This window comes from Thunnus maccoyii, chromosome 4 (assembly GCF_910596095.1).
Source record: "Thunnus maccoyii chromosome 4, fThuMac1.1, whole genome shotgun sequence".
NCBI lineage: Eukaryota > Metazoa > Chordata > Actinopteri > Scombriformes > Scombridae > Thunnus > Thunnus maccoyii.
The window spans coordinates 12,101,902-12,129,285 of record NC_056536.1 but is presented as its reverse complement, the minus strand read 5'-3'; the positions used below and the strand labels follow the sequence as shown (position 1 = coordinate 12,129,285).

The 27,384-nt window shown below is 39.9% G+C and overlaps 2 protein-coding genes and 1 long non-coding RNA gene across 4 annotated transcripts; 2 read left to right on the top strand and 1 right to left on the bottom strand.

The window, feature by feature from the left end:
• The first annotated feature begins 304 nt into the window (after nt 1-304).
• atp5f1e (ATP synthase F1 subunit epsilon) lies at nt 305-2,313 on the top strand. The gene is made up of 3 exons (XM_042409452.1): nt 305-414; nt 757-884; nt 2,231-2,313. Coding segments are annotated over exons 1-3 (162 nt in total). The 5' UTR covers nt 305-382; the 3' UTR covers nt 2,233-2,313.
• si:dkey-11f4.7 (piezo-type mechanosensitive ion channel component 2) lies at nt 2,262-25,519 on the bottom strand. The gene is made up of 47 exons (XM_042409444.1): nt 25,256-25,519; nt 24,962-25,094; nt 24,508-24,662; nt 23,395-23,661; nt 22,285-22,393; nt 21,857-21,978; nt 21,123-21,182; nt 19,972-20,120; nt 19,681-19,845; nt 19,348-19,389; nt 19,124-19,156; nt 18,724-18,836; nt 17,966-18,141; nt 17,573-17,749; nt 17,249-17,413; nt 16,600-16,800; nt 16,314-16,518; nt 15,671-15,772; nt 15,414-15,579; nt 14,473-14,716; nt 14,251-14,347; nt 13,830-13,989; nt 13,173-13,262; nt 12,978-13,066; nt 12,510-12,575; nt 12,269-12,381; nt 11,976-12,096; nt 11,436-11,510; nt 11,109-11,275; nt 10,620-10,819; nt 10,355-10,516; nt 9,534-9,860; nt 9,185-9,443; nt 8,703-8,891; nt 8,334-8,541; nt 8,073-8,205; nt 7,640-7,787; nt 7,329-7,543; nt 6,537-6,695; nt 6,311-6,458; nt 5,702-5,890; nt 5,231-5,323; nt 4,893-5,062; nt 4,464-4,580; nt 4,114-4,193; nt 3,672-3,897; nt 2,262-3,555 (listed from the first exon to the last, which is right to left on the bottom strand). Exons 2-47 carry the CDS (start codon nt 25,089-25,091, stop codon nt 3,300-3,302), a joined length of 7,038 nt encoding a protein of 2,345 aa, XP_042265378.1. The 5' UTR covers nt 25,092-25,094; nt 25,256-25,519; the 3' UTR covers nt 2,262-3,299.
• Nucleotides 23,555-27,384, top strand: LOC121895912. Of its 2 annotated transcripts, XR_006095867.1 has the most exons (4): nt 23,555-23,643; nt 25,035-25,119; nt 25,551-25,688; nt 26,651-27,384. It is a non-coding gene; the product is annotated as an uncharacterized LOC121895912 (long non-coding RNA). The 2 variants fall into 2 exon arrangements; XR_006095868.1 differs by lacking the exon at nt 25,035-25,119 and having other exon boundaries at nt 23,557-23,643.

Sequence of the window (27,384 nt, the reverse complement as noted above, 5' to 3'; positions counted from 1 at the left end):
CAAATCTACCAAAGGATGTCCTTCATGTAAAGATAGACAAGATGCAGGACTTAAGGTGACAAACTGACATCAGATTACCAACAGGCTGACCAGATAAATACCTTCAGGTCATCACTATCATCGTCAGAATCAGTAAAATTACTCCAAGGTAAACATCAAAAAAGCTAATTATAAAAAAAATACGTGCAATGGGTATGCTATTGATATACTTTTTAATATTTTGTGTGAGAAAGTGGTTTGCCCTAGGGGCGGGACAAGTGACCGTGTGAGCTGTCAATCATGATTCATCGCTGCTCTTATTGGTCAGAAAAAAGACAGCGTGGCTTAAATAACGTCATCACGCACATATCCGACCTGTCCTTGAAGCCACAACACAGCCAAGATGGTTGCATACTGGAGACAAGCAGGCCTCAGGTAAAACAAATATATATATACATACATGTATGTCATGTTCAGCGAGCATTTTATAGGTAGAATTTGTTATTGTAACCTGATATCCAGTCAAAACCCTTGTTGTTACTCATTTGATGAAATTAATCACGGAGTTAAGCTAAGCTAAGCTAAGCTGCAGTTAGCTTCTCCACTCATGCGCTTTACCTTGTGTCGCTAATGTCAGTTAATAAAGTAATACTCCGTTAATGCTCCTGATGCATTGTTTGTTCTTATAGTAGAAGCTGTGATTATGTTTTTCAGTGTAATCACTGTCAGTGTAGCTTGCCCTTCAGCATGCAGCTAACAAGTGTGTCCTCTCTGCAGCTACATCCGCTTCTCCGCCATCTGCGCCAGCGCGGTGCGGGCTGCGCTGAAGCCGCAGCTGAAAGTAGAGGCGATGAAGGCCGCAGAAGCCAACGTCAAAGTCCTCAAACCCAAAACAGCAGCGTCATGTAAGTTCATTACATGTTTATAACAAGTTACCATGTAGGCAGCACATAGAAGACACTCACACGTGCACATATAATCACCTGCACAGGCTGTTTGTTTCAAGGAGAGACTGCAGTGACATTGACAGTGACAGACGGTGATGAAGTATTCACTGTTTATTACAGCAAAACTACATTAGTATCATCATTTACATTTATATACAGTAGCAAAGGTGAACGGACTTATTTGGCGGAATTGCCCCTTTTTATGTTAAATGTTAGATTATTATTATTATTATTATTATTATTATTATTATTATTATTATTATTACTGATGCACACGACAGGAAAAAGGGCGATTTCACTGATATCTCTTCATTCAGACCACATTAGACCAGGTCTGGACCAGAATCTAATAATGATAATAATAATGATAATAAAGATTTGACAAGTTTAAGTATAGTGTTTTTTGATCTGGATCTGGTCTAATGTGATCTGAATGAATAAATATCAGTTATGCTCTTTTTTTCTGTTTACATATGCAAAATAAAGGTTTCACAAACTTGAAAGAAGGTTTAAACAACGTTAAGGCTTGTGCTACAATGTGTAATACTTTTTCACAAGTGTAAGTGGTGCAAAAAAATAGAATCAGCCACTAAATATCTTTTACTTATGTTTCCCTTTACTTTCCCCTTAACCCTGAATCAGAAGCTAACGTCAGTGTCATCTGATGCTCTGACATTTAAGCGATCCATTGTTTACTCTTTCTGATTCTTCTGGACGTATTTAATAAAAAAAAAAAATTAAAAAAAAAATTGTTTGGTATTAAATCTTAAGCTGCAAATTAAAGACTAACTACAGATGCCAAATGTTGTAGACTATAAAGTATAATATTTAATTTAATCCTCTGAAATTTTGTGAAGTTGAAGTTTGAAGTGGCATAAAATTGAAATACTTAACTACATTTACCTCAAAATGGTAGTTTAAATAATTTGAATATATTAGCTTACTTTCCATCATGGTCAGACTGAAGCAGGATGTTTTGGTTGGAATGAAAACTTGGATGCTTGCTGCAGTCTTTGGTACACTGTTACATGTACTTGGATAAACTTTAGAGCATGGGCCCCGATACCTTTCATACCTTATTAACTGATACTATCACAGTAACTGACTAACAATGTATAATATGAGCCCAATAGAAGATTTGTTATCCTTATACTCTCAATGCAGATAACTGGAGTGAAATAATGAATTTTAACAGTTGAACTGGACAAATCCTGAGCCTGAAATAATTGATAGAAATTGTCCTTTTTGTTTCATGAGAATAATTTCAGTAATGTTTCTACCTCTCTGCTCTTTGTTCTCTCCAGGATGTGACACCGTGATGTAGAGCGTTTCTCCTGGTGTTGTGAGGTCCTGTGACTGTTCTGTCCTGCGCACCGTGGATAATTTTTAAAAAAGAAAAGATGGATGACATCAGGATTATCTGTTTGAGACCGGGGACCTGAATGAAATTGCTGTTTTTTCCCTATTATTTGTAATTAAAGTGATATTAAAAGTGGATGTTGGAAATACAGTTTGTTTTCTTGCCTCGTTGCTGAATATAGTTTTTTACAGCGCTGCTGAATCAGACACTCAAACATGTTGTTGTGTGTAACAATTTTTATTTTGATATAAATTAATCAGTGCACTAGTCTACATAGGCGTATTCAGAAACATGGTATTTACAGAGGTATTTGTGTGCTGATCCATGAGCATATCAAGAGTTTGTCAAAATTTAAGTGATCCTGCACGAACATAAGTCAGGAAAATAGGATTTTGTTTTTGCTTCACACCAGTGAAAATCAGAGTCCGAAGTCATGATTAGAAACTCATGCATTGTCCAGTGTGTAGCTGAAGTGAATCACATCTGGCAGGCACTTAATTCTCTTAACTCCAGTCCAGGTTAATCTGTGTGAAATACCTTTTTAAATTTTTGTTTGACATTCTGTTTGTTAGAGAATTGAACACAAGTGTCAGTAAATAAACAAACATAAATTTCAGACATGTGAGTCCCACATTAATGAGCTTTAAATTAATGTTAAGTAAGTACTTGTATGAAAACCATTAGTATATGCACTTTTAAGTAAGCAATGATTTAGAAAAATTCCCTTGTCCTGTGCATGGAGGTCAGAGGTCAAGGTCAGTAGCAGGGTCAGAAAGGGGTTGAAAATCTTGACTACAACTGGATCATTCTTTAATCACAAGTTTTGACACAAATTGTGCTTTAACTGCACTCAAAATGTAAATGAAATGATTAATTCTACTGCACCAAGTTTTATTTGCTCAAAAACATCTTTTGATTGATGGGAGTCCAGCGTGGCCACGTCCACAGGTGCCGTTTCACCCTCCACGTCCCTCTAACAGTTGACCATTCAGACGATGCACCTGGGAAAACCCTCAGCTGTCTTTCTTCTCTCTGGTCATCTTGATCATGGTCTCCGGCGATCTGTACAGGAAGATGAGTTTCTCAAACAGCGTCTCCTCCAGTTCCATCTCTCCTGTCTCCCGCACCACGAAAATGTCTGTGCAGAGCTTCAGGACCCGGTCTACACAGGGCAGCTCCTCGAACATGATGGACCTGGAGATCCCGTTGAAGAATTCCCTGACGAACTTTCCGATGACCAGCACCACTGACATGTACAGGCCTACGATGCTGAGAGAGAGAGTAGACAGGCACAAAAAAGCGTGTCAATGCCCTTTTAAAACTTCAAAAGCAGGTCCGAAGTCCACAGTCAGAAGAATGCAGGTCAAAGACACCTCGTTACCTACCCGTGTCCAGCCAGGAAGCCCACACTGGAGGGGCTGACTTTATCACTGAACACCACTATCTCTATGCTGTGACACTTGTGGTCGGACGAGACGAGGACTGGGGAGCACTCCTCCACCACCCACCACTGTTCTGCCTCTCTCTCCGAAGTCCCGTCGGCCTGCTCGAGTTTGATCGACATGGGCCTGAAGAAAGACAGCGCCAGGAGGTCTGGGCGGTCCGAGTGCTCTGAGGGAAGACGCCGCGGGTTAAGTTAAACAGGATTTAAACAGGACTCACATGAATCCTGACGTACCCAGATAGAGAATTCAAAAACAGTGAGAGAGCATAAGGAGTTGAAGATTTATCACTGCCAGTATGGATTCCTCTGGACAGTATAATGCAGTTATTATCTATAAGAGAATCATCTGTTGTGCAGTCAATGTACAATAAACACTAACTGACCTACTTCCATCCTGGTTGCCATTTTGGACTCTGGTCCTCTGTTACCCCTGATGTACTTTGGCAGCAGAGAATTAATGATCCTACAAGACAGAATAACAGTTTAATACAATTTGAGCTGAATTCAGACATTCAGTGATGTTGCACATGAACGTCTGGGTTGTAAAAGCGTTTAGAAATAGCTGATAACAAACAGTATACCCACTCATATATGTAGTGTCATGCTTATTCAAGTATTTTAGGTAAAAGTTTATCTTAATTATAGTCATTAGAAAGGAAACTGCATTTCAACACCTGAAGAAGACATAATAAGTAAAACAAACAGCTGTTTGTGTGTGTTGACTGCGACTCACGCAGGTTTACTGCTGTTGCCTTTGAGCATGTGGACTATCCCTTCCATCAAGGCCTTGTCCTCAAACTTCACAGTGTGTTCTCCAGCCGTCTCTGCATGCATTGATATGGACGCATTCCTGAGGAGGACATGAAGTAGCACATGTACCAAAAGTTTGCTTGAGACTTTGAAGATTTGTGCCAAATTCAGATAACTGATGTAAAAATGCAGTTAGTGGGCTTTTTCAGTTTCATTGAAAAATGATTAAAAAGAAATGGTGCACATTTCAGTGGCAGCGTTACTCTAAATCTTAAACCTGAATGAAAATGCACCAGATGTATTCTAACAAGCCCAATCCACAGGAACTGAATATTTAATTATATCACTATTAATTAAAATGCATAGTTGACCACAAGTACAGATGCACATATACAGTCAGACTCAGACTGACCTGAGCAGTGTCCAGCGTAAGGTTATGTATATGTGAGTGGAGTTGCTGAGCTCCTGTATCATGGCCTCTCGACTGGCCGGGCTGATGCTCCACAGCAGGCTGGCATCACTCTTTATCTTAGCAACAACAATGTCTTCGGCCATGTAGTTCATTATGAACTGCATAGCAGACTGGGAGAGACAATAAAACCATTGAATCACTCAGAGTGCCACATGTCAAATCAATCACTTCTGTATGTGTCAAACGCACTACAAAACAATTAACATGAAGTATTTAACATTAACTTGGTTTAGTATTTGGTCTGAGTTTTGTGTTTACAGTAATGAAGTTCATCTTACTGGATGGGTTGCATAGACCTTGGTGAGTCGGTTAAATCCAGCTTCTGAGAACGAAACCAAGTTCTGCTCCTGGGCGCTCATGGAGAACAGAGGCTGTGAAAACACACACAGACACACTGGAGAGTGAAACGCACATCTACACTAGAGAGGGACATTGACAAAGGCTTGAACTGCACAGTTAGATGGAAAACATAAAAACCTCATCACTGGTATAAACCTTGATGGTACTGCAGGGAAGAACCAGACCACCAAACCAAAAGAAAAAGAGGTTTGCGTGTGAAATGATGAAGACGAGTTCAGGTGATTTTAATATATAAGACAACACACCTGCATGTCTTTACTGTTTCACTTCAAGCAAAAAGCACCTTGTACAAACAAGAATCCTTGTATGGATATTAGCAGTGAGCTAGCGTCAGTGTTTTACAAAACAAGCACATAAACACTAAAACACGTATTTATATCCATCCTGACCTCATATCCTGCGATGCTCAGCTGGATGGAGACGTCCACTGGCTGGTTAGTGACTCCGGCTGCTGATTGGACGAGCGACATGAAGAGGAGCGGGAACCAGATGATGCTGATGAGAGCAAAGATGATTAATCCTCCCATCCCATATTTCACCACCTTCTTCTTCTTCTGCCCTGGATGGTGGGGGTATTTCTGGAGGGATTGCAATTAAATGACTGTAGTTCACTTCACACTCATTGTTATTCAGTTTACTGGGTAAAACTGTTACTTTCAATATCAATTTATTTTGTCTTTAGCCTATAAAATCTAAAAAAATCGACATCATAACTTATCAGAGCAACAGTCATAAATCAATATGTCTGATCTATAACTCCTCATATTTTATTATATAATTATTTGTAAATAAGGGAGGGTGAGAGAACATGGATGGGAGTTTTCCACATGAAAACAAAGTATAGGAGTACAGAAATTTCAGCAACAGCCCTGCAGATACAAATCTTATGGTCATTTTAAAGCAGAGAGGCAGAGATTTACTTACTTTAATATTATACATATATCAGTTTGAGTGTGTGGTATTGAAGTAATAGTGGTCCATCACACACGCTCACTTACTTTCTCAGACTCCCTCCAGCACTTGAGGATAAATATGTTAGCATAGATGTCTTCAACACAAATCCAACTGGACAGAGACAGAGTGGTGTCTGTCCAAACCCAGTCCATCACCGCCCTCAACTCCGTCAGGAAGGGAACCAATCGAAACCTGGAGGAGGTATAGTTTCTTTAATTTCATATAGTATATTCTGGGAAAAATTATTAAAGCAAGACACTGTTTTCGTACCCTTGGAAGAGGAAGAGGTTTAGGTAGTTGTAATTCTTGGTGAGGAAGTTTCCCAGAATGCGGTTTGGGTAGCCACATTTGATCTGGTAGGCAGACAGGCCGAAGTAGATACACTTAACGAAGTACCAGAGCTGAGCAATCGGGTTCCGGTTGAACCTCCTGTGGAGCAAATATTGACATGAACAAAGAAGATGTCAATGAAAATATCTTGTTGGTGTCTTAAAGATCTGACAAAGTCTGACAGAGTCTTGAATAACAGAAATTTTCGGTGGGAATTAGGTTTTACAAGTTAATATGTTTCAGATCACTCAGTCGATTAATGATCCTGAAATTGAATGGAAGATAATGGAGAAGTTATGAGGATGAAGCTAAACATACTGGGTGTATGCTAACATAATGTTTCACAATCAATAAAAGTTTCATAAAAACATTTCACGTTTTTGCTTTGCATGTTCTTTCTTCTTTATTTAAATTCTTATTGGATATTTCTTTTTCATCCTTTCATGTCTTTTTTATCCCAACTGTGACCAAACATGAGGATATTTCTGCTGATGTGGAGATTCAGCAGATACCAGTTAACTCTGAATGCCATCGTATTTTATACAACACTATTTGAAATATTTTTGTTTGTTTGTTTATGCGGTGACACTGTAAACCGGTAAACAACGGCTCAGTGTCGAGGTTGAACAAATAAATGAATGAATGAGTGAATTCTGATTTCTATTGGTTTGGATGAATGAATTCAACCGCTTGGTTGAACATATGAGGAAAACATTAAATTCAGTTGATGACCTCTCAGTGACCCCGGGGAGGATGAAGAACATCCAAAAGTGTATGCCGAACACCAGGACCACTTGGAAAACACACTTTCCCAGCAAGGACTTCTTCAGGTAGAGGGCCCGGTCCACTATCATGGTACCGAACTGGATGAGCAGCATGACCAGGAAGGCTTCAGGGACCTGGTCCTCCGACAGGGACTCTGTGATGTCGGCTGCTGCGGAGTATTTCTACAGACAAAGATCAGCATCATAAACTGTATAATAAGTAACATTAATATATGTGTGTATATTCTTGGTTTAATAAGAAACATGGCAGACTCTCACCCCAAAGGCCCAGTATCCATATATGGTGACAATGAAGTTGACTACGTCAATGAGAAACATGAGAGCGTAGACGTCACACACAGGACTGTACTCTGGGTGGATGATGTCATAGAAAAACTGTCTTATGGGTAAGTAGATATGAAGGGCGCTGTAGAAAAACATAAAATAACAAAAAATACAGCATCAGAATCCAAAAAAGGCAGGAAAACTCCTCTGCAGGTTCACACTGAACATTGGTCAGAAAAAAATCTAAAATCAGCTTTATAGTGTTTGAGTGTCATAATATTTGTCCTTCCTAAAGAAAACTGATTGGATACAAAGTTGTGGACAAAAAGAAACTCATCTAAGCGAATGCATTAACAGCACTAGCTCCTTCTAGACACCATATCTGACCCATTAACAAAAAAAGCCATGAGACAAGAAAACAACTCACACTTCTATAATGGCAGCTTTGGCCTGTAGCATCCTCTCTCTGATCTGCTGTCTGATCCTCTGCTTCCTGGTCAGTGGAGCTTTGTGTTGGTGCCGTCTCTTCCTCTTGCTGCTCTGCTTCTTGGGCTTCACCTCTCCAGTAAAAAAAAGAGAAATTATATTATGTAATTAATGTCAAGAAGAAAAATTCTCTAGCAGTGACTTCCCTCTCTCATGAGAAAAAAAGACAACAAACCGCAAGACCAGATTTGGATGTATTCACCATCAGACTCTGCAGAGTCTCCTCTCTTTCTTCTACAGAACATGGAGGTGGTGGAGGCCTGCAGAGGGAGGAACCTCAGCCGGCTCGGAGCTCTTCCCTTACTGCCAATTTTATCTCCTCCTGTCATCTTCCTCTTGTCCACCTTCTTCTTCATCTTCTTGAAGAAATCAGGCATCTCAACTTCTTTGTTGTCCCACAGCCCGTGACACTGTATGGACACATTATATATTCAGTTTCTGCCAAACAGAATCAAATTTTAACATGAATAACTCGCTGCATGGCAACAGTGCTGGTAGTACAAGACGTACAGCAGCAGGAAGGTATATCCGAAAGAGCAGATACATTTCAGTGATACATTTTTATGGTTACCTTGAGAATAGACCGGTGGAAGAACAGAGCGAGCAGCTGAATGAGGTCAAAGAGAACGTAGCCGTCTTTCTTCTCCACTCCGATGATGTTGGGCAGAGCGAAGGGCCGCTCGGCATTGATGCCTCGGTAGGCAGAGGACGTCCAGGGGAAGAAACCGAACTGGAAAAAGTACTTCACCACAACAGTCAGCTGATAGAAACACAGGAGAGAGAGTAGAAAGTTCTGGATCATGTATCAGCTGTAAAACTATATAATTAGTACCAAATCAGGGATGGTGGGTAACTTATTTTACAGACTAGTTTTGCTAATTCAGAGTTAAAAATTGATAAACACCAGGTAATGCTTTCTCAAAAAACTAATTTCTGTCCTTTTCACATATTTTTCTGTACTTGGAGTTCATATATGGAACTAGCGAACCAAAAAATATACATTTGTAGAAGAAAAACTCCTCATGCTTGAAGATGACATTAAACACACCACACCTCTGTGTAGATAATGGCGGTCATCCAGAAGCGTTTGGTCGGCCGGGGCACAGACAGCATGGCCCAGAGGAAAATGAGAATCGGCAGGATGAGCGAGAGGAACGACGCCGACACGATGTGGTTGAGGATGATGACGAAGTAGCACAGCATCTCTGACTTGGACACCATGGTGTTGTAGAGGGCGAGCAGCAGCTTCAGTGGCCTCGGCAACGACAGGAAAAACTTATCAGACTCTGCGATCTCGTCGTTTTCAAACATACTGCAGGAGGGAGGAAAAGACAGTTAGTTTAAATGTTTTTAAAGTGCTCTGCTCTTGTTTTCAAGTAACACATTTCTTGCGTCTACTGACTTGTTGAGCAGCAGTTCGCTGGCAGTGAGGTTCCTCGTCTCCTGACTCAGAGGTCTGGGGGATTCTGTGAGATCGACACTTTTCTCTCCATCACCCTCCCTGAAACCCAAAGAGGTGCATTCTGGGTAATCAGGGCCTTCATATTCTTCTCTCTGCTGTGTTTCCTTGTCCCACTCTTCCCTCTCCTCCTCACAATCGTCCTCTTCTTGTTCCTCCTTCTCTTCTGCCTCCTCTTGTTCTTGCTCACGTCTCTTTTCCCTGTCGTTGTCCTCGTCCTCATCTTTCTCTTTTTCTGGGTCTTCCTCTTGAGGGGTGTCTTCCTCACAGCTTTTGAGAAAGACAGTCAGAAATGATTCGAAACATTGAAACATTGAAAGTACAAAAAATAACCACTCTACAGAATAAAGGGTATAAATTGTGATATTCCAAAAATAAAAAGAATTGTGATGTATCTAAAATACATCACACAGTACAACACAAATTATCTATAAAAACTTGAATAAAAGAACCAAATTATTTTTGATTCCAAAAAAACCCTTTGATGAATAAATTATGAAACAAGCCATAACGACTGGCAGATTTAAAGGATATCATGTACAGTACTAATTATTTGCAATAAATATAGTGGAGATGGGTTGCAAAGTTTGTGTGAGTCTAGATTTACCATATGAATTTAATTTACATCTAATTTACTTATTAACATACTTAAATTACTTGTACTTGATGATACAATCATGTCCAGGATTCTCTCACAACCCCGTAGCCCAAATCTGTGTGTGAACCTTTGTTTTACTGTCCATAAACGTAGATTTCTCCTTCACCTTGCTAAGACTTCATCAGTCTCAAAGGAGGTGAAGTCGATGTTGGCAGTTTTCAGGAGCCTCCGTCTGTACTGGTCAGCAGTGGGCGTCACAGTGGGAGGTTCATCCAGCTCCTCCTGGGTCGGCTGCCGGGAGCCCAGCATCGTCTCATCTGTCATACAGCTGAAGGTCAGCAGGAGGGAGAGAGAAGATGAGTATACGAGATCTTAAAAGAAGAGGTGAATATGTTGTATGCATTGGCATGAGTCGGCGTCCAGTAACCTACCTGGAAACGCTGCTGGCCCAGGACACTTTGGAGGCTTGGTTCTTCAGCTTGGCGTAGGCGTGGTGTGAGGAGGGGGCGGCGGGCGGCGAGGAGGGAGGAGGCAGGGTGTCATCTAGGCCGTCCTGAGATGACAGTGTGTTCTGACGGGACATCCAGTTTTCATAAAACTGCTTCACGCTCTCCTGGCTCACCTCTTTGCCCTGCAGAGCGAAGGAGTGAGAGGCAGAGTCTGCTAACAGCCGAACAGGATTGAGCAGAGTGGTTGAACGGCACTATGTGTGTTCAGACTATACCACCGTATAGACTTGTGAGTCGCTTTGGATAAACACGTCTGCCCAATGACAAAACGTAAATGCGAAGAAGAAGAAGGAAATGTAAAATACAATATAATATATAATAATATCTGACATTGGAGAAATAAAGGGTTTTTCAACAAGACGTTTTCAAAAATTTCAAATAAATTTGCAGTTTTATATCCCATCATCTCACCTTCTTCTGCTGCTGGCTGAGTAATGTTCGCTCGAAGCACAGCACCTTGGAAATGGCCACGTTATCTTTACAAAATGAGTTCAGGCCCTGTGTCAGGTCGTCAAGGAGGGACTGAAGGAAGACCCAGCTGAATTTCAAAGTGCTAACGAGTCGCTGCAGAATGTTTTCTGTAAGGAAAGGAACAGTATATAAGTGAGTCCAGTATGAATATATCAGTGCTGTCCAGGTTGTATCTGCTCTTCATTTACAGTTTAACACTGCTTCTTTGTATTACAGCTATATAGTCACATCTCTCAGTGGTTTATTGTAACTGTAATGTCTAATTACCTTTTTCCTCCTCTCCCTCCTCCTCCACGGTGGTTTCATCCAGTTCATCCTCACTAGAGTCTGTTCGATCAATACCTGGGAAAAAGAAGATTTTACTGTCAATTCAGTCTTGCTCCAATAGTGATGAGGTCTGAGGAGGCAGATGTTGACCTTCATGTTGACCTGGTCAGTGTGTCCATCCAACAGTTTGGTCCATAGCAGGATATTTCCCCCAACAGTTTGTAAAATGCCAGTACCTCAAAAATGGTCAAATCTCCATAAAATTTCCAGTATGTTCATCTCTAGGAACATATTTGATATCCTACTGCTTACCAAACACGTCCCTGGAGATATATTCTCATGTTTTTGGTGATCTTTCCTCTGGAGCCTTCTTGTCCACTTTTACACAACAAAAACAAAAATATAATTGCCAAATTGAATGTAAATTTACCAAGTCCAGCTTCAGAAGTAGTTTTATAGTTTACCACTCTGACATTCAATTCAGACTGACTACAGAGAGAGACGATGCGCTGTTAGTTAAACACCATATCGCTCTCTCACCCTGTTGTTTCTGCAGCTCTCTCTTTGCTCTCTTCTTCTCCTCTTTCTGTATTGTCTTCTTCTCCTTTTTCAGGTCCTTCAGAGCCGTCTTAGAACTGGTGCTCCAGGCGTTGTAGGCCAACTGGGATATCAAAGACACGATTTGACTGATGATGTCACAATATAGAAACACCAGATGTAAAAAACATTAAACTCTTCATGGAGCAGCTATAATCCTCGAGTATGTGGAAAACATATAAATGTATCCATTTTATTTGTCATTGGTTTTTGTCTGTTGGTTTTCTAGCTCTCACCTGGAAAGCAGATTTCTTCTTTGGTGGTTCATCCTCCTCTTTCTTCTCTGTAACCTCCTCTTCCTCCTCCTCACTGTCACTCTCAAACAGGTGGTAGCCACAGTTGTTTTCCACTGCATGAAACAGAGCAGAGCACAGAGCAAAAAACAAGAGCAGCTTGTTGAAAAAAACCCTTAAAGGGAAATAAAGGAGCAATCGTCATTCTTCAGTGCTGTTTGCATTCTGCGATGTTGCTGCTCACCTCCAGGTCGTGAAACCCAAGGCTTCCACCATTTTCCTGCATCCCTCTTTGCCTTCTCCTCATCACCTGGAAAACACAAATATTAACACTAATATTTGCTGATTTTCTCCCTTCACATGTTAAAGATTGATAAGTTTCATGGAGAAAACACTTATATAGTACATAAGTAAGAGTATAGATCAAGGTGAAAATTATAAAACTGGATCAAACACCCCATGTTGACATAAAATGATCTTACAACATAAAAACAAACTCTTCAATTATGTATTTGAATTTAGCACAAATCATACATGACTAAATAATAACAACTGGGGCTTTAGAAAGAGATTTTTGACTAAATAAGGAAGATCTGTCCCGTCACAAAAGAGGAACATTTTTCATGGAGCGTGCCTATAAAAGTGTGAATGCCTGCTCATGCTCTACTGGTCTATTAACAGTAGAAACAGGAAATAGACCCTCATGTGTTACCTGGTGTCACCCGCTCCTGATCAGCAGGAAGTCCTGGTTTGTCTGCTGGTGCCGGCCGACCCTTCTGTTTAGATTTGATCTTCTCCATCCTACAGGTAGATGGTGCAAAGGTAAGTTCACTACTAACTGTTCACTACTGCTTTAAAGAGAGAATAAATGGGGGGTTGAAAAGGGTGAAGGGTGTGTGTGTCTTACTGTTTCTTCAGTGTCTCCACAGATTTCTTCTCCATTTCCAGTCTGGCTGCAACCTGCTTCTTCACCTTCGCCTCAAACAGCTCAGCGCCCCTTCAAGGAAGAGAGAGGGAGAGGAAAAGAACATGATTACTTTACTGCTGCTTGTGTTTTTATATTCTCCTTGTTAGTTGGTCTGTGAAGCACCGTAAGACTTTATTTAGGGCCTCTAATTACAATCATTATATCTGCTATAACAAAACGAGTGTGTGCACCATATTCTGATGTCAGCTACAGTCACTCTGCAGAGATGCAAAATTAAAGTGCTAAAAAAAACATATTAAACATATATTGAGATTCCTATTTTTCTTATAATTAGTATCAAATTACACAGTTCTTTCCAGGAAATTTAAATGATCAATAATAATTATTAATTACTTGTAAAATAACTCCTAAACAGCTGTGAGTGAGCGCTCCTTCAGCTGAGGAAAGTTGGACTCTTTTGCCTTACTGTATGTCCCTTTCGTTTCTTTTATTAATTGAATACGTAAGAGATATTTTGGGTTTCATTTATCCAACCAAATTTAAGTTTCAGTTTTATAAAAATGTTACCCTTCGCCGTTGTTTGTGTTACTTTAAGGTATGTTAGGGACGTAACCAGGAAGCAGTTGGAGTACAGACCTGGAGGCCAATATCTTAGAGGACTTGAGGTCAGACACCACATAGAGGAAGTAATAACTGAGGAAGACCCTTCTTTGTGCCAAGAGGACAGTGAAACAGATCGCATCCCAGACAATGCCGGCCTCACCCTCCGGAAGCTCACACTCATCGTCAGGATCAGCTGAAACACACAGAGAGATCGAGGAATAACTCAACTGTAACTTTGACAGAACTCTTAGAAGCCATAAATAGATGCTCAATAAAGTGTCGTAAAAGTACCGTAAAATATACAAACTTACTCTGATCATACATGAAGTTCATAAACTGTAAATGTCATAACATCAATGATTCTTATGTATTTCTTTTAATTTCCTTCTCTAACACACGTGTGCACACTAAGATTTAAGGTGTCAGTTACCATCTTCTTGTTACAGACACTTACGGACGTCGTAGCCTTTGATGGTGCAGAACATGCTGAAGGCCTGAATTAACCAGCAGCCGTTCTTCAACAGACTGTCCAGGTAGGCACAAGAACCGAGCTAATACAGAATAATACAAAAATGACAGACAGAAACCAGAGGAAGCATTGTGTCAAAAACAAAGCAATAATCAATAGTATAGCTGCTTAAACTGCTGTGTGTCTAAAATGACTGCAGTAACTCACAGACAGCAGGTTCTTCATGGCGATCACAAAGCAGGTGTAGCCGATGAGCCAGTCCCACAGACGCAGTATGTATCTGACAGGCTGCATCAGCACGCTGCCTCCAAACAACATGAAATAGAAACAGGCCACCAGGTAGCCCAGACAGAAGATGTTGATCCTTGTTGTGCCGGTGATGAAGATGAGGCAGAGTACCAGCCAGAAGAAATAGCTGAACACAAACACCTTCACCATGTCGAGGTAGCACCTGAAAAAAAAAAGTTTAAGAATCATTTCTTGCACTACTGTGAAAATTGTTGATATTGTTAGTCCGTTTCAAATTTAAAAACAAGTTTAACTTGTCAATCGAACATACAACATCCACCAACTTCATCGGCAAAATTAATTTGTTGTGACTGATGCCAAAATGTTCCATGTGGAAATTTCTGGTTTTGATTTGAGTTTTGTTTCTGTCAGCAGCGAGATATCAGATGTGATGAAGGCTCACAGGAAGACAGTGAAATAAAGCCCATAAATGAAGGCACTGATCTGTGATGGAAATGGGAGACGTCTGTGAGTGCTTATCCAGCAATTTCAGTTTACCAGAACAGCTTTCATGAGTTTGACAACACGTATAAATTAATGATCTAATTCAACCCCTTAATGCTCCTAAAACGACCACAAACCAACATGATGGAGTCCCAGTTCTCCACCAGTTTAACCTACAAAGCAGAAAACTGTTTGAAGAGATTAACTAAGTGCTGGATTATGGAGCTCAGGCTATTTCCTGTTCGTATACAGAGAATATAAATTTAGACTTGAGTGAGTCATCTTCAGGGTGAGGAGAAAATAAATCAAGCATTTTGTTTTTGATAGTATAGATAACCATGAAAAATTCAAATAGACATCTGGCCCAAGATAAAAAACTAAATAAAAGACCTGAAGAGCAGGTTGGTGTTGCTGACCTGCAGTGAAGAAAGTTGTTGACAGGTATGAACTGGTTGAAGGAGCAAGGATCAAGATTACGGCTGATCTCAACGTTGTCTCCGGCCAGCAGTCGCACTGCCGCTCGGTTCTCCTCCTCAAACACCTGCCACTGCAGAGACGAACAGAGCAACAGGAGGTGGTCGTCTGCAGAGAGCAGGAGAAAGAGAGAGAAGTCAAAATCTGACATGAGAAGAGAAGAGAGGAGGACAGGAGAGGAGAGGAGAGATAAACTCACAGAATATGAATAATGGATTGGGTCTCATGGCGAAGTCAGGAAGGTAAAACCACTTAATGACATTAGAGGTCAAAGGTTGAACAGCGGTCCTCCAGGGGTAATCTGACAAGGGAATAGAATAATCATTAAAGTCATTTATCAAGCAAAAACAACACACTTCCATTCACTTCTCACATTTGAGAAACATTCAGCTATTTGATAACTTCATCTTGGTATTTTTAAAATACTTTTCTGGCATTTTATAAATTAAACCTTTAATTAATTGATTAATTGAAAAGAAATATGACAGATTAACCATTGCAGCCCTGGTGTGAGAGTGGTTATCTCCAATCCTGCCTTTGTTTTTTTTTAGCTTTGTTGATTTTGATATCTTTCATGCTATGTAATGTTCATTTCTATAATGTTCTTGCACTGTTTTGTTCTTGTTAATTGGTTTATACGGTACTGTAGCCTCTTCTTCTTTAGACTTTCTGTTTCTGGAGCTAGATTTTCTGTGGGTGTCACACATTTTCGCTGTTCATGCTACCCGGTTCCTCTTCTGTTCCTCTGTGGCCATACTCACACCGGGAGGTTAGAACAGAAAAAAAATAAAAGAAAAGCTTTTCTGGGACTGGATTTAAATGATAGTTTCAGAGTTTCATACCAACACAGAGAGCAGGAGGGATGCCGATGCAGAGCAGGTACTGCAGCACCATGAGCCCTGCTGTGAAGCAGCAGTATTTAGGCCACACCTCCCCGATAGCTTTCCTGCGTCGCCGCGACAGGACAGCCAATAAGGCACAGGAATGGAGCAGGGCATAGAAATCCATCCTCTGACCAATCACGTTGACCGCCACTATTAAACTCACCTACGAAGAAGACGTGCATTTATGTTAAGATGTCAGATACATTGAACAGTGAACAGACGCACACATGCAGTTAAAAAGTACCTCGAGCCCAAATTTGTAGAAGCAGAAGTTGATGAAGTACTTGATGCAGGGCAGGATGCCCTGATCCAGGTGCTGCCGAGTGATGCCCTGGAAGATGATGCTGAAGTGCGGGGCCTTCAGGTTGTTATGGAGACGGAAGTAGAGCTGGTGGCGATGGACAGTCGCCTCAAACACCAGCAGCCCCAGTACCATCAGATGGTTCTACAACACAGAGAACAGTTTCTGGGGAAAAAAAACTACACTGGACATAATCCAAAAGTGTGACTAGGAAACTTTTGGAAATATTTGATTTGAGAATTTTGGATGTGTTCAAAAACTGATTCAAACTCTTAGATAAATACCATGTTTGCCACTTTCATTAAAACTCAAGTTAGCAACTGTGTCGTAAGTCTTCCTGTTACTGCAGTCTGAATTTTGTGGTCCTGGTCCTCTGCCTGAGACCATCAGCATCTAATCAAGCTTCATAACAGAGAGTCCACTTTCTCTGTTCATACAAAACTATCTGTAACTATAGTTTCACCAACAGTACGAGTATATTAGAGCCTGAACCTGGTGGAGTGTACTTGGTAAGATTGTATAACTGAACACAAAAGTGTGATGATTCAGTTTAAAGAACTGTACTGTAAATTTAGCACATGTTTTATCTTACCCTGAGACAGGGGAGGATCCTGCCCTCACACTTCAGCAACGCTCCACACCAGTAGACGGGGTCCACAGGCTCGATATAGAGAACAGACCTTCTGAGCAGCTCCATCATGTTCCCCCTTATCTCCACTCCATCATTCAAGTCCGAGCTGTTGGAAGCTACCAAACCCTGAGATACAAAAGACAAACATGTGTAAGTGTGAAAATATGTGTCATGCTTGTGTCTAAATCTGAATGATGATATGTGGAGCACATGACAAAAGACAGTTTATACTGTTTATACTGCAATAGATAACAGTTACAAACACACGCAGGTACGGATACTCACAGCAGTGCAGTTGGAGGAGTAATCGAGGGGTTTGATGACTTTGAGCTGGTAAAACATCTTGCACACCACCATGACGCAGGCCCACACGGCAGAGATGCTGGATGCCATAGGTCGTAACCGCGGAAAGGGGAGTGCAAATGCCCACAGAACCAGGAAGAGCAAGTTCATCAGAGAAACCTGTGAAGATGGAAATCATGTTGCTTTTTTTTTTTTTCTAAAATAAATACTGAATACCACATTTGATCTGAGCAAAATACCAATAGGTTAGATTGATTCTTTCCACTGATTACATCAACCAAGTTATTAAAAGCTGTAAATTCTGTTTCTTATAGGTTGATTTTACTTCCTTCCTCAACCATCAAATCAGCACTGAGAAAATCGATAACATCCCACCTCTTGCAGTGACACCCAGATGATGCCGGAAGACACTATTTTGAGGCTGTGGAGCTCCAGCAGTCTCCAGCTCAGCTCCTGGAGCCTGTGGAGTCCTGATAGAGCCTGAAAGAGCAGCAGGCTGGCCCGGTCCACAATCACAACCCATTTGTCCTCATGACTGCTGGGGGCAGTTTCTGGGAGGAAGAAAGAAGTGAAGGTCAGTGAAAAGCAGCATTAAATACCATATGAACATCATATCTCTGCTTTAGTTCTCATATGGCTGATACAGATGATTAATCCACCTGTATAACAGGAAAACATAACGCAGAACTGGAAAAAAAAAATTTTAAAAAGTGGGAATAAGAAACTATATTTATTCATTGTGCTGTCCGTTTCATATGATTTCATGAGAGTCCAAATCTTTTTACCAAATACACCTCATGCACTGATTGCTGTCATTAAAAAGTAGAACAGCCATAATCCGTAACCATAAGACAAACAGCTGCAGAGTTAAAATGTCTGTAAAAGAAGGAAAGATCTCTGCCTCATACCAAGTCTCACATTTTCATGTGTGGAAAGCAGGTTTAACTGTCAAAATAGCAAATTACTTCGTAAAATTCATCATCAGTGCTCACAAAATAAGCAATACTTGGAGCCAGTGTATGAATAAAATATTTGTATAAATGACATGTTCTTGTTGTAAGAGAGCACATTATCATAAAATGCCATATCAATTATTTGTCCTGCTGGTATTTTGGGTTCTGAGCTGTAGTTACCGTCTCCTGTTGTCTCCTCCTGCTCCTCAGCTCCTTTCTCTGAGGAGGTCTGCAGTTCGATGCTGTCCAGAGTCTCCTGGCTTTTCCCATTTCCAATCTGCTCCTTCAGAAGCCTGCAGGACCACAGCAAGTATTTTTTTGAGATATTTTGTACACAATTATCAGAAAACCTTGCTCAGAGGCACTTACAAGGACTGAGTGGGTTCAGGATCATGTTTTACATGTATGTACACGTTGGTTGTTACAGAGAATTAAGTTTTCAATTGAAATGCTGCCTTTGAACACTCAAAAACGATTGCTTATCTTTATTTCTAAATACATGATTATATTCCAAATAAGTATGTCAACACAAACGCTGATTCATTAAAGAACAAAGATATGAGTCAAACAAGAGTCTCACCTTTTCTGTAACTTTTCAATGTTTTCTTTAATGCTGGGAAATAAATGACAGAGAAAGAGATGTGTGAACATTACAGTGGGTATTATACATTTGCACTGTGTGAAGGCAGCCCTTTCTGGTTTAAGCACAGATTATATCTATTGGGAATAAATCAACAGTGTGAGATACAGTTAATCATGAAGAGTCTATACACAATGATAAGGAGGGATAAACACGGCTCTTACGTCTCAGATATCACATTGATTGAGCTTCTGAGTTCTTCCTCTCTGGATGGAGAGAAGGTCGGATTAGACAAATATTATTTGTACAATTATACAGTTTGTTTATCAGTCAACCATAAAGTATAAAGCACATACAGAAACAGTGCTTGTTTTAACATGAAAAAAGGGCACTTGGATCTAAATGATGTGCACTGTGCTGATTTATATGATTTATATGACACAGGTATAAAAGTAGAGAAGACGTAATCATTTTTTCATGTTTTGATCAAGTAGCGCAACTGTTTCAACATACTATAAGTGAAACGCTTTATTAGATATTCGTTCCTGCTGTCTCACCTGGAGTTCTGCCTGACAGGTATGTTGTCCAGGTCAGTGAGAGTCAGAAAGTCTGAGTTGAAGTAATGCAGCTGGAGAATACAAGCCAGTAGGAACGCAGCAGGAAGGAGGATACGAGCAAACAACTCCACCGTGTCATACCGCTCCAAACCCAGATCCCGAAGACTGCAGGACAGGAGAAACAATATGATCACTTTACCAAAAAAAACAGGCTGCTTCATCCCCAAAAAGAGTCCTAAAACTAGCAGAAATGATTAATTACATAAAAAAAAGACACACAGTCCTACTCACCCTTCCTCTGACATGCCCATGATCTGTCTGAACAGCCCAGACACACTTCTGAACTGATACAGGTAGATGGCTATCAACACCACCATGGAATAACCGACCACCACCGCCCAGAACGTCTTTAGGATCCGACGCCACACGTCATAACGGACCTGAGGGGAGAGAAAACAGACAGAAAGATACAGTACCTTTTCCATCAAGCTACAGATCTTGACATTAGTGTTGGACTGGCAGTCATACAAGCTAAATTTGTACTGGCATTAATCCGTATTAATATGCTCAATACTCAATACTAATTTGACACAGTTTGCTCTGATTATTCTGATGTATCCCCCAAAACAAGCAGCTAAATGAGATATTTTTTATGATTAATAACAGTGTTGCCTTTACTTCTTCTATCACACTCTCCAGGGTGTAAAACACACGATGTTGCTGATGCTGTCAGAACAGACAAATAATGTTGTCTTGTCTTACGTCACATCCGAAGCCATTAAGCCTGCCTGTAAGTGCCTACCGTGTTTGTAAAAGGTCAGCAGAAACATAAGAAGGGAGAGGAAAACCAGGAAAACAGTAGCAAAAATTGTTATGTATGTGCTTATGGCTCATAATCAATACTTTTAACAGTAAAATAGTATCTATCAGGGGTGGGTAGACTGTTTCAGTGTGTCTGTGTGTGTGTTGTCAGGTGTATATAAAAGCTGGACATGTTCTGAACCTTTTTATGTGCAGACAACAGCAGAATAACTTATTGATGATAATTCAGGAGTCGACACATTACAGTGTAAGATGAACCTGAAATTATAATTGTGTGTTATGCAACGTCTCAACCATAAAAGCAGATTTTCTCTCCACTTATTGACCCCTGCAATCTCAATATCAAATTTCCATCCTTTATCAATTCTCTACTTTGCATAGTCAGAGAAACCTGTGAGCATAATAGACAATATTCACATCAAGAAGCCATTCAACATCAAGAACACAGTTTCTACACAAGATGTCAAGACACAGGTTGTCCTATAGAGGAAGATGAATAATTTAAGTACTACATCTACACCAGTATACGTCATTTCAAAATACACACAGACTAAATCTTGGCTGTTTATTACAACCAGCCAGATCACTAAAATCACTAACTTGGTAGAAAAATCACTCACCTGGTAGAGGACGACACAGAAGAGGAAGAGGACAATGTAGAGGATCTTGTAGACGACCACCTGAGCAAGTGAAACATGGTCAAGATTATTAATTTGAATGTAATCATATTATTAATTTAAAAAAAAAGCTTGACATGAGGAAAATCAGCTAAAAACCAGGTCCAGATGAGGAATACTAGACCATAAAAGTCCTGAATTGTAAATGTTCTTATTTTTATAATTAACTTTTTTTAGTGGCTTCCAAAACATAAATATACTACACATGCCATACATCCATTATCCAAAATACAAAATCTACTTGCCGTAATGAATTAGAAACAATAAAATAATAAATTATTTATTGTCTTCATCATTCACTCCTGATTTTGTGTCACTGCTGCACAATGTACAAAGTGGAATAGTGACTGATGGCATCACAGGAAATTTAATTTATCACCACAGTGGCTGATAAAAGGGTGAGAATAAGGTGAAGGGTGATCAAAACAAATAACTACACATGTACCCTGAAGCCCTCAGCAGAGTAATTCAGGCATGTATTTTAAATTACTATTTCAATTAGATTGAAAATCACTGTAGTTTGCTGACTTCATGTTAGAACCTCATTACTGCTGCATGATTTTCTCAAAATGCATCCTAGACACAAAGCGGCAGTGTTGAAAAAGTCTGATTAGAAGATATGTAATGAATGGAACTTTTCTCATACAAAGTTTTTAAGGTGTACTGTCTGTCGATACCTTTCCAGAGAAGCTGACGATGAAGAACATGGAGCAGCAGAAGAGGATCCAGTATTTCACCAGCGTACCTTTCACTCCTGAGATCAGCATCGCTACCAGAGGTGATGGCTGACTTTCTTCAGCTGAGATGGAGGAAACAAAGAGGAGAAGGATGAGGAGAAGAAGGGTGAGGAAAGACAGGAAAAACCCAAAAGAATTGAGAGACAGAAGGAGAACAGGAGGGAGAAGAGCAGGGAGCAGAGGGAGAGCAGGGATACATCTTTGTTTAGCATACTTACCTCAAACATAGTAAATCAGTCAAATAGCCTCGGTACATTTCAAGATGATTTGAAGTACACAAGCCTTACATTACTACAAACTAATTTATGTTATTATCTAACACTCTTATAATCATAATCATTATAAAAAGCAATACAAAAATGAATTACGTTGCATAACTTTGACTTCATCTAGAGATTCCTCCTTCAAGCTCTGCTCCTCCTGCCTCTCCTTCAGCTGCTGACGAAACACCAACCAAAAGCTGAAGCTGTAGAAAACCTGCAGCACACACAGCATAAGTACAAAACAATCAATTAATTTAATACAATCTGGTGAGCAAAAATAAGTTATAACCTGTTTCTCTGGACTTGGCTACCAAAAGAATAAGTAGCTAAAATAACTTGTGCACAGACTACAGGTGTTTGGGAGCAGAGTACAGTTTGACATGAATCAATTGACTTGAAAGTGTCCAGTTGGCAACCGTGTAAAGAGCTGGTCAATTTCTTTAAATGCTGAGGACAGGAATTATTTGCTGGAAGTTCTTGTTGCCTCATCTGCAATAATTACCCTGAAAATCTATTTTCTTAATAAGCCTCTTACTAAAGGTAATATCTGGTATGTTCATGCACCTATTAGGATGCAAAATGATAAAAATCTGAATCTGAAATAGGTTATAATTGGGTTGTATACTCATGTTGCCAAGTAGAGCCAATATCATTCAAATCTGATCTGTTTTTTTTTTAGGAGTGATTAACTTTTATAGTTGCTTATTTTGTCACAAATATTTCATTTTATAAAGCAGTTGTAGTTAAGATTTAGAGACTTTAATATGAGATACTCATGAAGCATAAGTGTACTTGGCCTTTTATCATACGGGTGACTTTTTTTCTACTTCTGTTTTCTCTTTCAGCTATTTCAATGTCCTCATCAAGTTTGTAATAAAGGAAAAGAAAAAGTTCTTGTCCATTAATAATAACCTCCCCTATTACATTTTATCAATGGATATTTGATCTTATGTATCTTATGTATCTATCTGTATCTTATGCCCTCTAAGCTACTTGTATTTAATTTGGCTTATTATTATCATTTATGTTACTTTTTTAATTGTACACCCAAGAATTGTTTGGAGTGGGAGGGGATAATGTTGTACATGTTTGAGGGAAAGGGAGGGAGGGAATGGGGGGTAAGAGTGATGGGGATTCTACTATTGTAATTGTATTAAAATAAAATTTGATAAAATTGTTTTGGAAAGAAAAAATATTAACCTCCCTCCTCCTCACCTTTGCTCCCAGGTGGATGCAGGGCGCAGGGTGGTAACTGTTCAGGTCGAAGTCCGCTATCAAAGCCGGAGGCAGGCCAGGGTACAGCTCGGCCCGGCTCAGGCGCAGCCCGCTCAGGAAGCCCAGCACCAGCAGCACCGTGCCGTAGATGGCCAGGAACGGGGCCGACATCATGGCGTATCGGCGCCGGTCCCGCATCATCCAGATGATACACGACCACACCAGCAGGGCAAACGTCAGCCAGTTGTTGTAGGTGATACTCCACACCTGAAAACGTTTGTTGATGTGACGTCACTGCCGTCAGTGACCGTTGAGTTATTGTGGCGCGTTTGACAGTCCGTTAACTAACACTAACGGTTCCTCCGTCGACATGATGGAAATGTACAAATTTTTAAAGTTTAAAGTTATTTTTGTGCTGTTTTCTACCAACCATAAAATTATTTCGTGTTTTTGGTCATTTCAGCTGGTTGGCTAAACTACCAGACAACAATGCTAATGTTATTTGCTGGTTACTAATTCCATTGTAGCCGTAGCTAATGCTAGCACCTTAGCTTCCCAGCATAATTCATACTAATTAGCTACCATGGCTAACGCTAGACTATGCTAAATTTGCCTGTTAGTTAGTTAACTGTTCTTTCTGAAGATGCTGAAGTTAGTTTCCGGTTCGGGGTCAAGGGTAAAGTTATTCTTTCCTCTGCCACTTATTTCTTGAATAATCATTGTCTACAAATGTCAGGAAACTGAAAAATGACAAGTAGAGTTATAATTTCCCAGGTTTCAAGATGATATCTTTAAATTGTTTACATTACAAATCCAAAGATATTCAACTATTATATACGACAAAGAACCTCACATTTGAGGAGCTGAAATCACACCATATATGTCATTTCTGCTTGAAAAACGACTTGATCAATTATCAAAAGAGTTGCTGATAAATTTTATTGTGGGTCAACTAATCAATTAACAGACAAATTGTTTAATGTTTAAGGTTATCTTCTCTGACTACCTACACAACACCCATAACACAAAAACTCTTTTCAGATATAATTTTGTTCTCAAATTTTGTTCACAAATACAACACTTTTATAAAATCAGTATTAGTATGTAGTTTACCATCATGATGATAAGGGCGCTGACATAGCTGTGTTTTTGCACCAGTCGTCCAAAGATGACCAGACCACTTGGGCCTGAAGGGGGAGGCGAGGTTTCTGTCGGACTCTCCAGGACCTCCTCACTCCTCTCCTCCATTTCACTCTCACCCTCTGTCTCTAGCAGAAAGGAGAGGCAAAATATGAGATTAAAAGAAACTATTTAGTTAACAGATCAAACATATTAAATCCCTGACACTGAAAAACTACAATGGACAAACCAAATACAGCCCTACAATAAAATACAATATTTGCATGAGACAGTAATTTGTCACATTTTCAACAATGACACTATGCATGTGTTGCTGAAGTTTCAGGACAACTACACAACAATGCACACATAAGAAATAATGGAAGCAGTAAAGCTGTAGTTGCTATAATTGCTCAGGCTGTGTACTTAGATATCTGAGTGTGATTACCATGTGATGGTGACTCTTTGCCTTCATACTGTGGTGGAGGGTAACAGTTTGTGTACCCTGCCCCTCCTAACAGAGATCTCAGATCGTTTCTGTGGCCATCTTCCCAGGAACTGCTCGTCATTAAGATCATAGGCTGAGGAAAGAGAGCACATCATGCTGTAAGTTTAGATCAGATATGTTCATTCAAGTATGTGGTAACCAAAAAAGCCACTAGGATTTTTTAAAAGAGTGCACACTACTCCCAAAATTTATATTACCTCCCACCTTAATTATCAGTCAAATAAGATGGCTTACTTCATCAGGTAGATAGGCTTCGTCATCATCTGTGCTAGTCAAAAGCTGAAAAAAGAGAAAATCTTCTGTTGATTATGTCAATTTGAAAAAGGCTAGCAGTGAAACTGCAGTTAGACTATGATGTCTATTTAACAGATTTTAAGTCAATGCTTTTATCCAAAGCAACTAACTATGACCATAAATGCAGGACCACTGACATAACAAGCAACCAGTAGTGCGGTCAGAGCTAAAATACATTTACAATATTCCTGTGACCCGACAATATAATTCAGAGGAAAAATATCACTGTTTGTAGGTTACCTCCTCCTTATCTCCTGAGATGTACATGACTCTGAAGAAGCTTGAAGGATCATCTGGGCTTTCTATTGGACTGTCAGACTCTTCACCATCAACAGTATCCTGAGAAACACAGCAGCTATTAAAAGCTTGTCATGTAAGTTAATATCATCTGAATACTGTGCGAAGGTTAATATACCTGCATGTTTGTGCATAAAAATAACACACACATACATTCGCACAAAGATGTTTGTAAATGAAGGGGGTAGTGGTGACAGTATCAATAGCAGTAATTGTTTTTATGTTGAAGTATTGATAGTGGTTGAAGTGGTAGCAATAGTAGAAACATCAGAAGTAGTAGGAGAAGTCGCAGTGGCAGAGAAGCACTGGCTTTAGTACAAGTAAAACCTTCAGCTGTACCCATAGTAGTAGTAGCAGTAGTGATATTTAGTGTTCCCAACCCTCTAGGGTTTGCTAGGAGAATATGGAAATTAACCTCCGTCATCTGGTAAGAAAAAAATACATTTCTGGAGCTTTTTGCCCCCCCCCCCCCCAAATTTAACAAAAATGTCAAAATATGTGGGTTGTGCTGACTGGTGCTTGAGATTTTCATGCAGTAACTGATTTTTTGGCCCACTTGGGGGCAGCAGATACAAGTTGTGACTACATAACATGTCATCACTTTTTAAGTTGATATGTTGAATTTGTTACCAAACAGTTGCTTACTTACACATCCAGCACTTACGGAGCGACATTATCATTCATTTGGAGTCCTGTCTCTGGCTGCCTGGTGAATGTAAGTCTAATATTCACTTTCCTTTAGCTCTTTGGTCTCTACCAACTCCTGAGGGAGATATCAGGCTCTCTAGCTGCTAAATGCTAAAAAAAATGCTAAATGCCAAACTGTGTTCACCAGGTAGTCACTAAGAGTGTCTGTTTGCCGTTTGGTGCTGGGTAGGTACTGTGCAGTGGGTTTTTCAGAGCTTTATCGCTTTAAACAACTGCCTGCTTTCACATTACACATTGTCCTTTGATAGATTGTTATTATAAAGATAACAATCGATCAAACACTCACACACACTTACAAACCTCCTCTGTGATGTGGACCCATTTGTGCAGCAGAGCCACCAGTGTGTAATACAGCAGCAGCAGGACCAGTGGGTTGATGAAGTCAGGCCAGATGACATGTGGTTGTAGACCAAGAGTGTACGGGTCTGAACTGTTGGTTCTGATCACTCCTGTCATACCAAACAACCTGGGACAGGAAGAGAGGAAGGAACATCGGATGAAAAAGGAGAGCGAGTGTGAACGGAGAATGAGTGCAGAGAAGAACAACATTAAATATTAACTTGGAACTTGCAAAGAAGATAAATCAGCCAAAAGGACAATTTTAATAAAGCCATAAGAAAAAGGTGAAAACAGATAAATCTTTTTTTTCTGGCAAAAATATGTGCCTTTTCTCAGCTCCACATCCTGTACTGTATGATGTAAATGCAAACATTTGAGCCACAGTTAAAATTAATGAAGGTTAACAGCCAGTATTTCTGTTAAAAGTGTATTGATTACACAACATTTTATATGACTCTTCAGTCTGGTGCAGTACTTTCACTGACACATAAATATCAATGCAAGATGCAGAGTCAAAACTGATGAACTTGATGACCTGATTTGGATGAATATGCATTGAAATATTCCCTTTTTAAAATTTTCTGCTTGTATTCATAGTTTTGGATTCATCATATTTGTAACCAACATGACATTGTTGATATATTTAATAAATGCACCAGATCAATCCAATATTTCAGTCTAATTCTACTTTTCAACCACTTCCGTACCTGGCGTAAACATCCTCT